Raw genomic sequence first — 12,274 nt, forward strand, 5'->3', positions numbered from 1 at the left:
CGTGATGTGAAGAGAGGGAGCCCAGCTGAAAGTGTACCTGTAACACGTATTTCTATTGGTTGAATATAAATAGATTTACATCATAGCTAGACTTAGGAACTTACGGGTTACTTTATTGGTTCTTCTCCATGCGGTCAATCACAACACACGGGAAATGCATGTCGGTACAGGTTAAGCCATGCTTTTAAAGCTCTTCACTTTCCGCGAAGTCTTCAAAACAATAACAAGCAGGGTAGGGGTAGGACGCACTGTCACAACAATGCGGACTGTTTCACAGAAAGAATTACCGGGATCTGAGAACGACAAACCGAGTGGGTTCACGTAAACATGTTTTTTTTAATAAGGAATAATGTTTTATCGGGTTATTGTGTCCTGAAATCGATAAGCTCTTTGTCAATATACCGGCAGGATGCTGACAAGACAATAAAATGTTTGCTGACGGGCCAGAATCTTTATGGAACTAACAAGAAACCGTTCCTAATTTATGGCTCGGGGTGTTGAAGAGGATTTCAAGTATCAAATTTCATCACACACCTGCACACACCAAATATTGTATACATTGTACTTGCATTTTAGTAAATTTGTTGTCTTTTCAAAATGGGGACTTATGATTTTATATTCTATGTTTATAGATGGCATCACGAGACAGCATTCACGGGAAGACGTGCCACCAAAATCGAAATACACAGTATGTACGCAGTGTGTTTTGCGAAATACGTCAAAGGTTACTCAACATTTAAAGTACCATATTCCACCTTTTAGAAACTGCAATACTTGCTGGCCACTAATTGATGCCGGTCTCATGCTTTGTCCGGAAAATAGTACCTGTGTCGTTTATACAATTTGGGGCCATCATTTGATGAAATTAATGATCCCTATGAAATTAACTTGCAGCATGAAATGATTACTCCCTTCACTAAATAGACCGCCTCCGTGGTCTAATGGTAGAGCGTCCGCCCGGAAAGCGGAAGGTCCGGGGTTCGATCCCCGGCCGCGTCATACCAAAAGACGTTAAAAGATGGTACTTGTTGTTACCCTGTCTGGCACTCGGCATTAAGGGGCTAAAACAAGGACTGGTCGGCTCGGAGTCCGTATACTGTGTCTGAGTGGGGTATTCATGTTAAACTGCGGCATGGTATCTCAGTGGGCTAGCACTATAAATCGGCATCAGTCCGGACTAGTACAAGCAGCCACACAAACACACACACGTACATGCACGTCGCTATTTTAGTGCAATAATCTTGGACGCAACGTTAAACCCCATTTCACCTCACCTCACCCTTCACTAAATAATGCCCGTTTCTTGCTAATGTACTGTGGAGTGTGGGATTCAGTAAGATGGTGAGTTGCCGCTGTGCCAGCAATAAACAGAGGTAAGGTGGTGTGACATGGGGTTTCAACTACTTTTAAGTTCTATCTATTAACGTCTTTTGGTATGACTCGGGGGAGGATCACACCCCAACCTTCTGCCCTCCAAGTGGACTACTACCACTATACCACGGAGGTGGTGCGAAATATCAGAATAAATGAAGGGCCTCTAAAAGATGCTGAGTCAATGGCTTGTGCAAAATTAATAGAGGAAATACGGTACCTATATTGTTTCGCTCTTAGACAGTCTCTACAAGTCATGCAGTGTTAGAAATGGCTGAAGTCAAAGTTTGTTATCATTTTGTTTTCATTTCATAGTTAATCGGAAACCCACACGAAAAAGTAAACTGTGGTTTGCTGTACAATGAGGTGACTGATATGCATGTACGTGCGTATTTAGCGATGCATGTGAAGGTCTAAGAACCACCTCAAACATTAGACAAATGTACAGTACCAAGCAGCTAATCAGCTTGACCACTGATTGGTGTAATGATCTCAAAACACACACTGTCATATTTGCATAGAGCTCTGATTTTAACCAAATTTCTTTGTTCTCTCAGATTTGCATAGAGCTCTGATTTTAACCAAATTTCTTTGTTCTCTCAGATGTGCATAGAGCTCTGATTTTAACCAAATTTCTTTGTTCTCTCAGATTTGCATAGAGCTCTGATTTTAACCAAATTTGTTTGTTCTCTCAGATTTGCATGGAGCTCTGATTTTAACCAAATTTCTTTGTTCTCTCAGATTTGCATGGAGCTCTGATTTTAACCAAATTTCTTTGTTCTCTCAGATTTGCATAGAGCTCTGATTTTAATCAAATTTCTTTGTTCTCTCAGATTTGCATGGAGCTCTGATTTTAACCAAATTTCTTTGTTCTCTCAGATGTGCATAGAGCTCTGATTTTAACCAAATTTCTTTGTTCTCTCAGATTTGCATAGAGCTCTGATTTTAACCAAATTTGTTTGTTCTCTCAGATTTGCATGGAGCTCTGATTTTAACCAAATTTGTTTGTTCTCTCAGATTTGCATGGAGCTCTGATTTTAACCAAATTTCTTTGTTCTCTCAGATTTGCATAGAGCTCTGATTTTAACCAAATTTCTTTGTTCTCTCAGATTTGCGTGGAGGGAAACATTGGAAGTGGAAAGACAACATTGCTTGATTATTACAAGGACTACAGCATGACTGAGGTAAGACGTCCACGGTCATACTGAGCTACTGGTATAACTCCTACCTAAGTTAGGAAGAATGGCAAACACGGACCTGATAGGTATAGTGAAGCGCTCAATCTCCTTTATCATGATGTGCATCTTTTACCACGATTTGACTGCTATCATGCAGAATTAGAAATTGGCACGAGCTCAGTAGTCCTTGCCAAACTCCTCAATAGTTAAGGTATCATATCGACAAGTAGAAATTTGCCATTATTATCATTATAAGGACTAGTGGACTAAAACTGTTAGTTTCTATCTCTGTCATTTTGATCATGATCCGTCAATGTTTCAAACTGCAAAGACGTTTTGTATTTTACTGATATTAATAACAGAACCAAGAAACATGATCAGATGATAAAGAGAAAAGTTCTTTAATTCTCAGATTTAAATTTTATACTTTTATCGGTGTATATATACCTCCAAATTTAAGAAGGGATGGTTTTAGGATAGAAGGATTAACTAAGACATTCTGATAATGAAATGCATCTTGCCATGGAATGCATGAAGCAATTGGAATGTAGGATGGACTTACCAATATTAAGGTACTGGGTAGAGCTGTAACTTCAAATCTGAAATGATTTTGTGGTCAGACTTTGATCAGAATAAATCGATTCATTTGGCCTACATGAAGATCTGGAGTAGAATTGGTCTTCAGCAATCCATGCTTGCCGTAACAGGTGACTATGCTTGTCGTAGGAGGCGACTAACGGGATCAAGTGGTCAGGGTCGCTGACTTGGTTGATGTATGTCATCGATCCCAATTGTGTGGATTGATGCTCATGATATTAATCACTGGATTGTCTGGTCCAGACTTGATTATTTACAGACCGCCATGATGTAGCTGGAATATTGCTGAGTGCGGCGTTAAACAACAACAAACCAACCAACAAACATTTTGATCATGGTAGTTATGGATTGTCATGATTGAACTGAAGTTATTGACCTGTTTTATTTTATTATCTTGTAGGTTTTTCAAGAACCTGTCCACAAATGGCGGGATATTAAAGGACATAATGCACTGGTTAGTTTATAACATTGTAACAATGTTCAGAATAGTGGTGTAACATGTTTATTCCTGCAAGACAATGGGCATTGTCCATGCTGTTATGTTCCTATTAATCATTGCAATGAAGTGTTAAAATATTTGGTATCAACGTTTATAGAACTATGAAAATAACAGTGTTGCACAGGAAAATGTTATAAGAGACAATGACTAAAAGAAGACTACTTTTCTTTTATGGTACGACACAACTTTTTAGAACATTCTACGACTGCCATACTTCACCATTCTGTAACAGGGGGTAGGGGTAGCCTTGTGGTTAAAGAATTCACTCATCACGCCAAAGCCCCGGGTTCGATTCTCCGCATGGGTACAATGTGTGAAGCCCATTTCTGGTGTCCTCCGCCATGATATTGCTGGAATATTGCTAAAATCAGTGTAAAACCATACTCACTCACTCACTCACAACTCGCTCGCTCACTCAGACTGCCATGCCTGTATCGGAGTGGTGGATATAGACCGGGGTAGAATAGGTCTTCAGCAACCCATGCTTGCTTATCGTAAGAGGCGACTAACAGGATCGGGTTATCAGACTCGCTGACTTGGTTGATGCATGTCATTGATCCCAATTGCGTGGATCAATGCTCATGATGTCAATCACTGGATTGTCTGGTACAGACTAGGTTATTTACAGACCGCCATCATACAGCTGGAATATTGCTGAGTGTGGCGTAAACAACAGACAGACAGACTGGTAGATGCATGCATGACCACTGTGTGTATTGTGTTCCAGAGTCTGATGTACAAGGACCCGGCACGGTGGGGGTTAACGTTCCAGACCTATGTCCAGCTGATCATGCTGGGCATCCACATGGAAGCCCAAGAGAAGCCCATTAAGATGATGGAGAGGTCAATATTCAGCGCCAAATACTGCTTTGTGGACAACTTGCACAACAGGTATGTGGCTCAGTGACGGAGTGAGATGGCACAACGCCTCTTCCCAAGGCAAGGACTTTAACTAACTGTAATATTTTTAATCAAGGTGCTCAAGTGATTTGATGCTCTTTGCGGGGTATTACTATAACGATCTTGATTATTGATCAGATCGTCAAGATAGGGTGCCGCCAATTTGTCTGAATCAAATACAAGCGATATGAGCGATAGAATTTTGTTGGTCAAACGGAGAGACATAGAAGGGACATAACTCGTAATAGCCAATGGTGGTGCTACGATCAAGCCTGGAACTTCCAGCCTAGTTCGGCAAGGGTGGAAACTGGATTTTATAGTCAGTTAACGCCTTTGCGTCAGGAAGATTGGTTTAACGCTGCTATGAACAGTGTTCTAGTTGGCTCAATCAGCTTGGCAATCCGTGCTATGTTGGTGTTGAATGAAGGTGTTAAACCAATGTTTCCATTTTATTCATTTGTATTTTTGTTGTAGTGGGAAAATGCCGGACATTGAACATATTGTGCTGACGGAATGGTTTGATTTCATTGTGAAATCTCAGGACTTTAAAGTAGATCTCATTGGTAGGTAATTGTAATTGCACATTTGATAGAATCAGTATTCTTGCTGTCATGTGTAAAATGTGTGTAATACTCTCTATACTGTACTTTACATACTTAGTGGGGAACAGAGGGCAAGGATGGCTCAGTCGTCTAAGGCACCGCGATTCGCTGTGCAGTGTGGCATCCCTTGGGCACGCCAGAAACCTATGATTGTGGGTTCGAATCCCGGTTTGCCCCGATTATGTTTCTAGGTTTGTCAGCACCATACCCGTGCTCGTTGGTTTCACCGAAGTGGTAAATGTCTGAGACCTTCATCACTTCATCACTAACTGGAATACTGTTAAAAGCGGCGTTAAACCCAACACACTTACACTCACTCAGTGGGGAAGTTGTTTAAAAAGGGGATTTGTTGCACATTGTTGCTTGTTGAACAAAACAAATAAATTGATTGGGTGATCAGACTCAGTAGCTTGGTCAATTGCATTTTCTTGTGTCCTCTTGGTGTGGATCGTTTGCTCATAGTGTCATCAATGGTCTGTCTGGTCCAGACTCGATTATTTAAAAAACGCTGTGACCCGTGAAGATCCGGGGTAGAATAGGTCTTAAGCAACCCATGCTTGCCGTAAAAGGCAACTTCGTTTGTTCTAAGTGGCGACTAACGGGATCGGGTGGTCAGGCTAGCTGACTTTGTTGATGCATGTCATCCCAATTGCGTTGATCGATGCCCATGATGTCAATCAGTGGATTGTCTGGTCCAGACTCGATTATTTACAGACCACCGTCCTATAGCTGGAATATTGTCGAGTGAGACGTTAAACAACTAACAAATAACAAAACAAACTGCTGTCTTATAGCTGGAACATTCTATGTGTTCCAGTGTACCTGCAGACCAAGCCGGAGACGGTATATGAGAGAATACAACGTAGACAAAGACAGGAAGAGAAGAATATCCCCCTGGTATGTAGAACACTGTCTCGATCTGGTACTGTCTGCCATCTTGTATAGCTTCATGTACAACACTTCCAGTGGAGATACAGAGTACAATTTCTGGAAGCAGTACTTAAACTGTTACAATGTTGTAAACACGTCACACAACCATTGATTGAGCAGTAATCTTGTTACACTGTTGTACACAATCATTATGTCTCCCCCAGAATGGAGGGAGACATATTGTTTTTGGCACGGTTCCCGTCGGTGTCGGCGTCGGCGTCGGCGTTCCCACCGTTTCCGGACCATAACTCAGAAACCGTTTAATATTTTTTCGCGAAACTTTGTATACACATTAACCCAGCACTGAAGTGGTGCCTTTTGCTATTTAGAGATTTTTGACATTTTTATTTCTTCTCGTTTCCATGGAGATAACTTGATCATAGACTCTGAATGGGGGTAAGCTTGGTTTCCAGGTCCTTAACTCGGAAACCGTTTAATATTTTTTCGCGAAACTTTGTATACACATTAACCCAGCACTGAAGTGGTGCCTTTTGCTATTTAGAGATTTTTGACATTTTTATTTTTTCTCGTTTCCATGGAGATAAGTTGAACATAGACTCTGAATGGGGGTAAGCTTTGTTTCCGGACCATAACTCAGAAACCGTTTAATATTTTTTCGCGAAACTTTGTATACACATTAACCCAGCACTGAAGTGGTGCCTTTTGCTATTTAGAGATTTTTGACATTTTTATTTTTTCTCGTTTCCATGGAGATAACTTGAACATAGACTCTGAATGGGGGTAAGCTTGGTTTCCGGACCATAACTCAGAAACCGTTTAATATTTTTTCGCGAAACTTTGTATACACATTAACCCAGCACTGAAGTGGTGCCTTTTGCTATTTAGAGATTTTTGACATTTTTATTTTTTCTCGTTTCCATGGAGATAACTTGAACATAGACTCTGAATGGGGGTAAGCTTGGTTTCCGGACCATAACTCAGAAACCGTTTAATATTTTTTCGCGAAACTTTGTATACACATTAACCCAGCACTGAAGTGGTGCCTTTTGCTATTTAGAGATTTTTGACATTTTTATTTCTTCTTGTTTCCATGGAGATAACTTGAACATAGACTCTGAATGGGGGTAAGCTTGGTTTCCGGACCATAACTCGGAAACCGTTTAATATTTTTTCGCGAAACTTTGTATACACATTAACCCAGCACTGAAGTGGTGCCTTTTGCTATTTAGAGATTTTTGACATTTTTATTTCTTCTCATTTCCATGGAGATAAGTTGAACATAGACTCTGAATGGGGGTAAGCTTGGTTTCCGGACCATAACTTGGAAACCGTTTAATATTTTTTCGCGAAACTTTGTATACACATTAACCCAGCACTGAAGTGGTGCCTTTTGCTATTTAGAGATTTTTGACATTTTTATTTCTTCTCATTTCCATGGAGATAAGTTGAACATAGACTCTGAATGGGGGTAAGCTTGGTTTCCGGACCATAACTCGGAAACCGTTTAATATTTTTTCGCGAAACTTTGTATACACATTAACCCAGCACTGAAGTGGTGCCTTTTGCTATTTAGAGATTTTTGACATTTTTATTTTTTCTCGTTTCCATGGAGATAAGTTAAACATAGACTCTGAATGGGGGTAAGCTTGGTTTCCGGACCATAACTCGGAAACCGTTTAATATTTTTTCGCGAAATTTTGTATACACATTAACCCAGCACTGAAGTGGTCCCCATTAGTTGTTTGAAATTTCTAGGAGTTCTATTTTTGTCTCTGTTATTTAGTAATGGAGGGTGGGAATGAAGAGATGGGGTTTAACGTGAAGTAAACGAATGAATGGGGGTTAGGGGAGTACGAGTTACGAGTAAAAACACTTTCTAGTTGATTCTATTTGTGAGCAGACCCAAGAAGAATCTGGGGTAGAATAGGTCTTCAACAGCCCATGCTTGCAGTAAAAGGCGACTATGCTTGTCGTAAAAGGCGACTAACAGGATCGGGTGGTCAGACTCGCTGACTTGGTTGATGCATGTCATCGATCCAAATTGCATGGATTGATGCTCAGGATATTAATAACTGGATTGTCTGGTTCAGACTCAATTTTTTACAGACCGCCGTCAAATAGCTGGAATATTGCTGAGTGCGGCGTAAAACATCAAACCAACCAACCATTTGTGAGCAGACAGACTTGTGGAGGTTGTTTTTTGTGTTGCACGTAAAGACACTGCTGTTGTTACCTTATTGTAAGGAGACGCTAACATTGTTGTACACAGGAATACCTAGAAGCTCTACACAAGCAGCACGAGGACTGGCTCATTCACAAGAAGTACCCCTGCCCTGCTGATGTTCTGGTATGTCATCGTATCCCAATTTCAATTTCATGATATTAATCACTGGATTGTCTGGTCCAGACTCAATTATTTACAGACCGCCGTCATACAGCAGAAATATTGCTGAATGCGGCGTTAAACAACAAACCAACCTTACAGTGATCATTGTTTATTGAATGCAACTTGAATGTTAGCTTGTTCAAGATGAGTGAGTGAGTGAGTGAGTATGATTTTACGCCGCTTTTAGCAATATTCCAGCAATATCAAGGCGGGGGACACCAGAAATGGGCTTCACAGATCGTACCCATTTCGGGAGTCGAACCCGGGTCTTCGGCGTGACGAGCCAACGCCTTAACCACTCGGCTACCCAACCGCTCCTTTGTTCAAGATGAAGACTTGTTATACATATGAGTCCAAGTGTAAGACAACATGATAAACTGTAGTTTCGACTTATTGACTCATATCTGATATTGGTAAATTTTGCAGGTTTTGGACGGGAACCCCGATGCGAACGGCATGGTGAAGATATATGAGGAGAACAGATCACAAATCCTTAAGCACCCCTAGCAAGAGGTCAATTTTCACAATCTCAGTGGAGAGACGCTGATGTATGACAGTGTAGAGGCGACAGTCATCTGGACCCGGTTGTATCAAACTTTAATGATGCATTAACGTGTCATTAAACCTTCATTAACTAATGTATCATTAAATCCAGTTGTACTAACGTTTTAATGACGTCGTGGTGTCATTAGCGCGTCATTAACTTAATGAAGGTTCTGGGGCATCATTAGCGTGTCATTAAAAACAAACATGGCAGCGAACATATTGTTTGAACACTTAGGAGGCACAAGGAAAGACCGTGTTTTCAGAAAACGAGCTCAACACCTCGAATCCATGAGCGATGAAGAAGTAAGGGCCCGCAACCGTTTTGGGAAGGCAAGCATTAGATATATCTGCGATCTTGTGAGAGATGAATTACAGCCCAAATCTGCAAGATCGCACGCACTAAGTGTTGAACTACAGGTAAATGTTTGATAATTAACACGTCGTCACTAGAAACTCAGCTAGTTTGAAATAAACATATAATTATAGCGCCAAATTTATAGCGGGCAAATTTATGGCGGCAATCTTTACAATGAATGAAAAGCACTTCTACGTGGGTCAGCTCACTGGTCTGTGTTGGTAAAGTCATATGTGCAAGCCTAATGATACCAACCTTGTAAATATATTTCACAATTGAAAGTAATGTAAATTCATGGATCCCTTTCACTTCACTCCAGAAAGATACGTTTTCAACTTGGCGTTGTCAGCCATGATCAATTTCATAAGGGGGAGTTACTCTAATGACTTAAACTAAATGTGTCGTGCACACTGAAGAGAACAGTTTTGCGTGTTCGATTCCGGCCAAAAGAACATTTTAATTAATTAAAGCATGCACATCTTATATCAATAATTAACACTTTACTTAGTGAGACATAATGAAAACGCAGCCAAAGTTTATTACCTGGCCGTCCGAGAGGGATATAGGCGACATTAGAAAGGAATTCTACAATATATCTCGATTTCCTGGAGTCATCGGATGTATCGATGGGACACATGTACGGATACAGGCTCAGACAGCGAACCTGCCTTTGTCAATAGGAAAGGCTACCATTCGATCAACGTTCAAGCAGTGTGTGACAGCCAAGGTGTGTTAAATAATTTTTTATAATAAATCAAATGTCACTGTTAAACCTGTGCATGGAGCATACACGTCCTCCCTTCAAAGTCATAAGGACAATATGTTTACGACCCTGACACCATTCACGTTGTTAAACGAAATAGCTATCAGACAAATCTTTATAGTATGATATGATTTCAGCATTTGTTGTTTAACGCCGCGATCAGCAATGTTTCAGCTATATTGCAGTGGCTGCATCATGAACCAAGTTCGATGGTAATATTGACTTATATTAATATTGACCACATTTGTCTCGTTCTGTAGGTAAATTTTCTTTCTTTCGTGGGTGACGGTGCTACACAACTTACTGTTAAGTATGGAGATGTGTTTCTCCACCAACTCGGCAATAAGCTGAATTTCGGAGCTGTCGAAATTCTTGTTTCTATTCCTAGGTTTAGGTGGATACGATGCCATTTTGACAGACAACCGGAAGTAACGCGTACGTGTTTACGTCAAGGAATTGTGGGAAATATTTAGGGGAAACACCGAATTTAATGACAGGTTAATGAAGACACTTACATTAAGGCGTCATTAGATAATGATATGCTAATAAACGTTTGATACAACCGATTTTAATGATGCCATTAACTAATGGTGCATTAAGCATTTAATGTATCATTAGGGTTTAATGTAGCCATTAGTTAATGAGGCTTTGATACAACCGGGTCCTGTACATAAGCCTAGTGTATGTGCTTAAGTGTGGGGCTCATTGTGTGAGTGGGGGCACGGGTGGCCCAGTCGTCCCAAGGTGCCACGATTCGCGTCCCTTGGGCATGCCAGAAACCAATGATTGTGGGTTCGAAGTCCCGGTTCGCCCCGATTGTGTTGCATCATACCCGTGCGCGTGGGTTTCCCCAAAGTGGTAAATGTCTTAGACATGCACCAAATGTAGTAACATAAAAACGTCTACCTCGGATGAATTCTAAATCCAAGGACCTTCCACAGTCAACGATTATGGTTGTTTGTGAGTAAGACAGGAAAATATGCACATCAGGGATTAGGCCCCCGACAGTCTTCCAGGATGTTATTTTTCTGCTGATTCTAGGTTTGTTGTTTTGCTCTGTAGATGAGATTGATTTCATGGTAGGACAGTGACTTCTACATGGGCTGTTGGTGCGTGGGCAGAGTTTCCAGGTCTGACACTGCCTGGATAACAGTGATCCTACAGAGACATGTTTGTGCAATCATTATTAGTAGTGGGGGGCATGGGCATGGGCATGGGTGGCCTGACATACCACTGTTTCCATATTAAGAATGGAAGACAAGGGGTGCTAGTCAATACCATCATGTTAAACTTAATAGGAAATGTGTCCATGTACTAAATGGTCTATAGTAGAAGACCTCACAAGACCCACTTCATTATGTCATATCATGACTTAAATGTATCTGGGGGCATGGGTGGCCCAGTCGTCTAAAGTGCCACGATTCGCTGTGCAGAGTTGCGTCCCCTGGGCACGCCAGAAACCTATGATTGTGGGTTCGAATCCCGGTTCGCCCCGGTTATGTTTCTAGGTTTGTCAGCACCATACCCGTGCTCGTGGGTTTCACCGAACTGGTAAACGTCTGAGACCTGCATCATCTCGGGCTTTCCTCCCACATTCAGCTGACACGCCGTGATATAACTGGAATACTGTTAAAGGCGGCGTTAAACCCAACTCACTCACTTACTCACTCACTCACATTATTAGTAGTGGGACGATACACCTATGCATTATGATTTGTTACTTCTTGATACAAGTATCGATCACAATCACACAGTAAAAAGTATTGATTCTTACCTTAACTGTATTCTTCAATAAATGTTACGCCCAAACACTAATTACTAGTGAAAATGAGTAGTGAAAATGGCCAATGTTGTTGACAAAAAGATCAGTCTCTTGCTGAACTTGTGCCTTTTGATGATTTGATATATTAAAAAACACTGAACAGTATTATTTTTTCTTCACTGAACTGAAGGTCTCCAAAAGCAATGAACCAAAAGTGGGGTAAAGTAGCCAAATTCCATTTCTTATTGCACCAAACCAGGGGGATATGTCATCTCCTAATGACTCCTGTTCCTTTAAGCCAATGCTTTATAAAACAATCAGCAGTTAGTTTCAGTTACTTCTACCATTCTACTATGGTCAAAGGGAGATAATTCTCATAACGCAATTCAGGGCTACCAGCCTTTTGCTGCCATCGCCATCAGCC

At 40.9% G+C, this 12,274-nt stretch overlaps 1 protein-coding gene across 1 annotated transcript; it reads left to right on the forward strand.

Moving 5' to 3' along the window:
- Window positions 1-116: 116 nt before the first annotated feature.
- On the forward strand, window positions 117-11,594 carry LOC124113331 (thymidine kinase 2, mitochondrial-like). The gene is made up of 9 exons (XM_046474017.2): window positions 117-311; window positions 633-688; window positions 2,481-2,555; window positions 3,547-3,600; window positions 4,373-4,536; window positions 5,020-5,108; window positions 5,965-6,044; window positions 8,308-8,385; window positions 8,851-11,594. The coding sequence occupies exons 1-9, from the start codon at window positions 179-181 to the stop codon at window positions 8,929-8,931; spliced, it is 810 nt and encodes a 269-aa protein (XP_046329973.1). The 5' UTR covers window positions 117-178; the 3' UTR covers window positions 8,932-11,594.
- Window positions 11,595-12,274: the final 680 nt, after the last annotated feature.

The sequence above is a fragment of the Haliotis rufescens genome, unplaced genomic scaffold, assembly GCF_023055435.1.
Source record: "Haliotis rufescens isolate VD_foot unplaced genomic scaffold, xgHalRufe1.0.p SCAF_17, whole genome shotgun sequence".
NCBI classification, from domain to species: domain Eukaryota; kingdom Metazoa; phylum Mollusca; class Gastropoda; order Lepetellida; family Haliotidae; genus Haliotis; species Haliotis rufescens.

Bases quoted from the DNA above. Each gene is read 5' to 3' on its own strand.
- LOC124113331 (XM_046474017.2), top strand. From the start codon at position 179: ATGCTTTTAAAGCTCTTCACTTTCCGCGAAGTCTTCAAAACAATAACA. The intron at 312-632 runs GTGGGTTCACGT...CTATGTTTATAG, and splicing joins ATCTGAGAACGACAAACCGA to ATGGCATCACGAGACAGCAT. The intron at 3,601-4,372 runs GTTAGTTTATAA...ATTGTGTTCCAG, and splicing joins TTAAAGGACATAATGCACTG to AGTCTGATGTACAAGGACCC.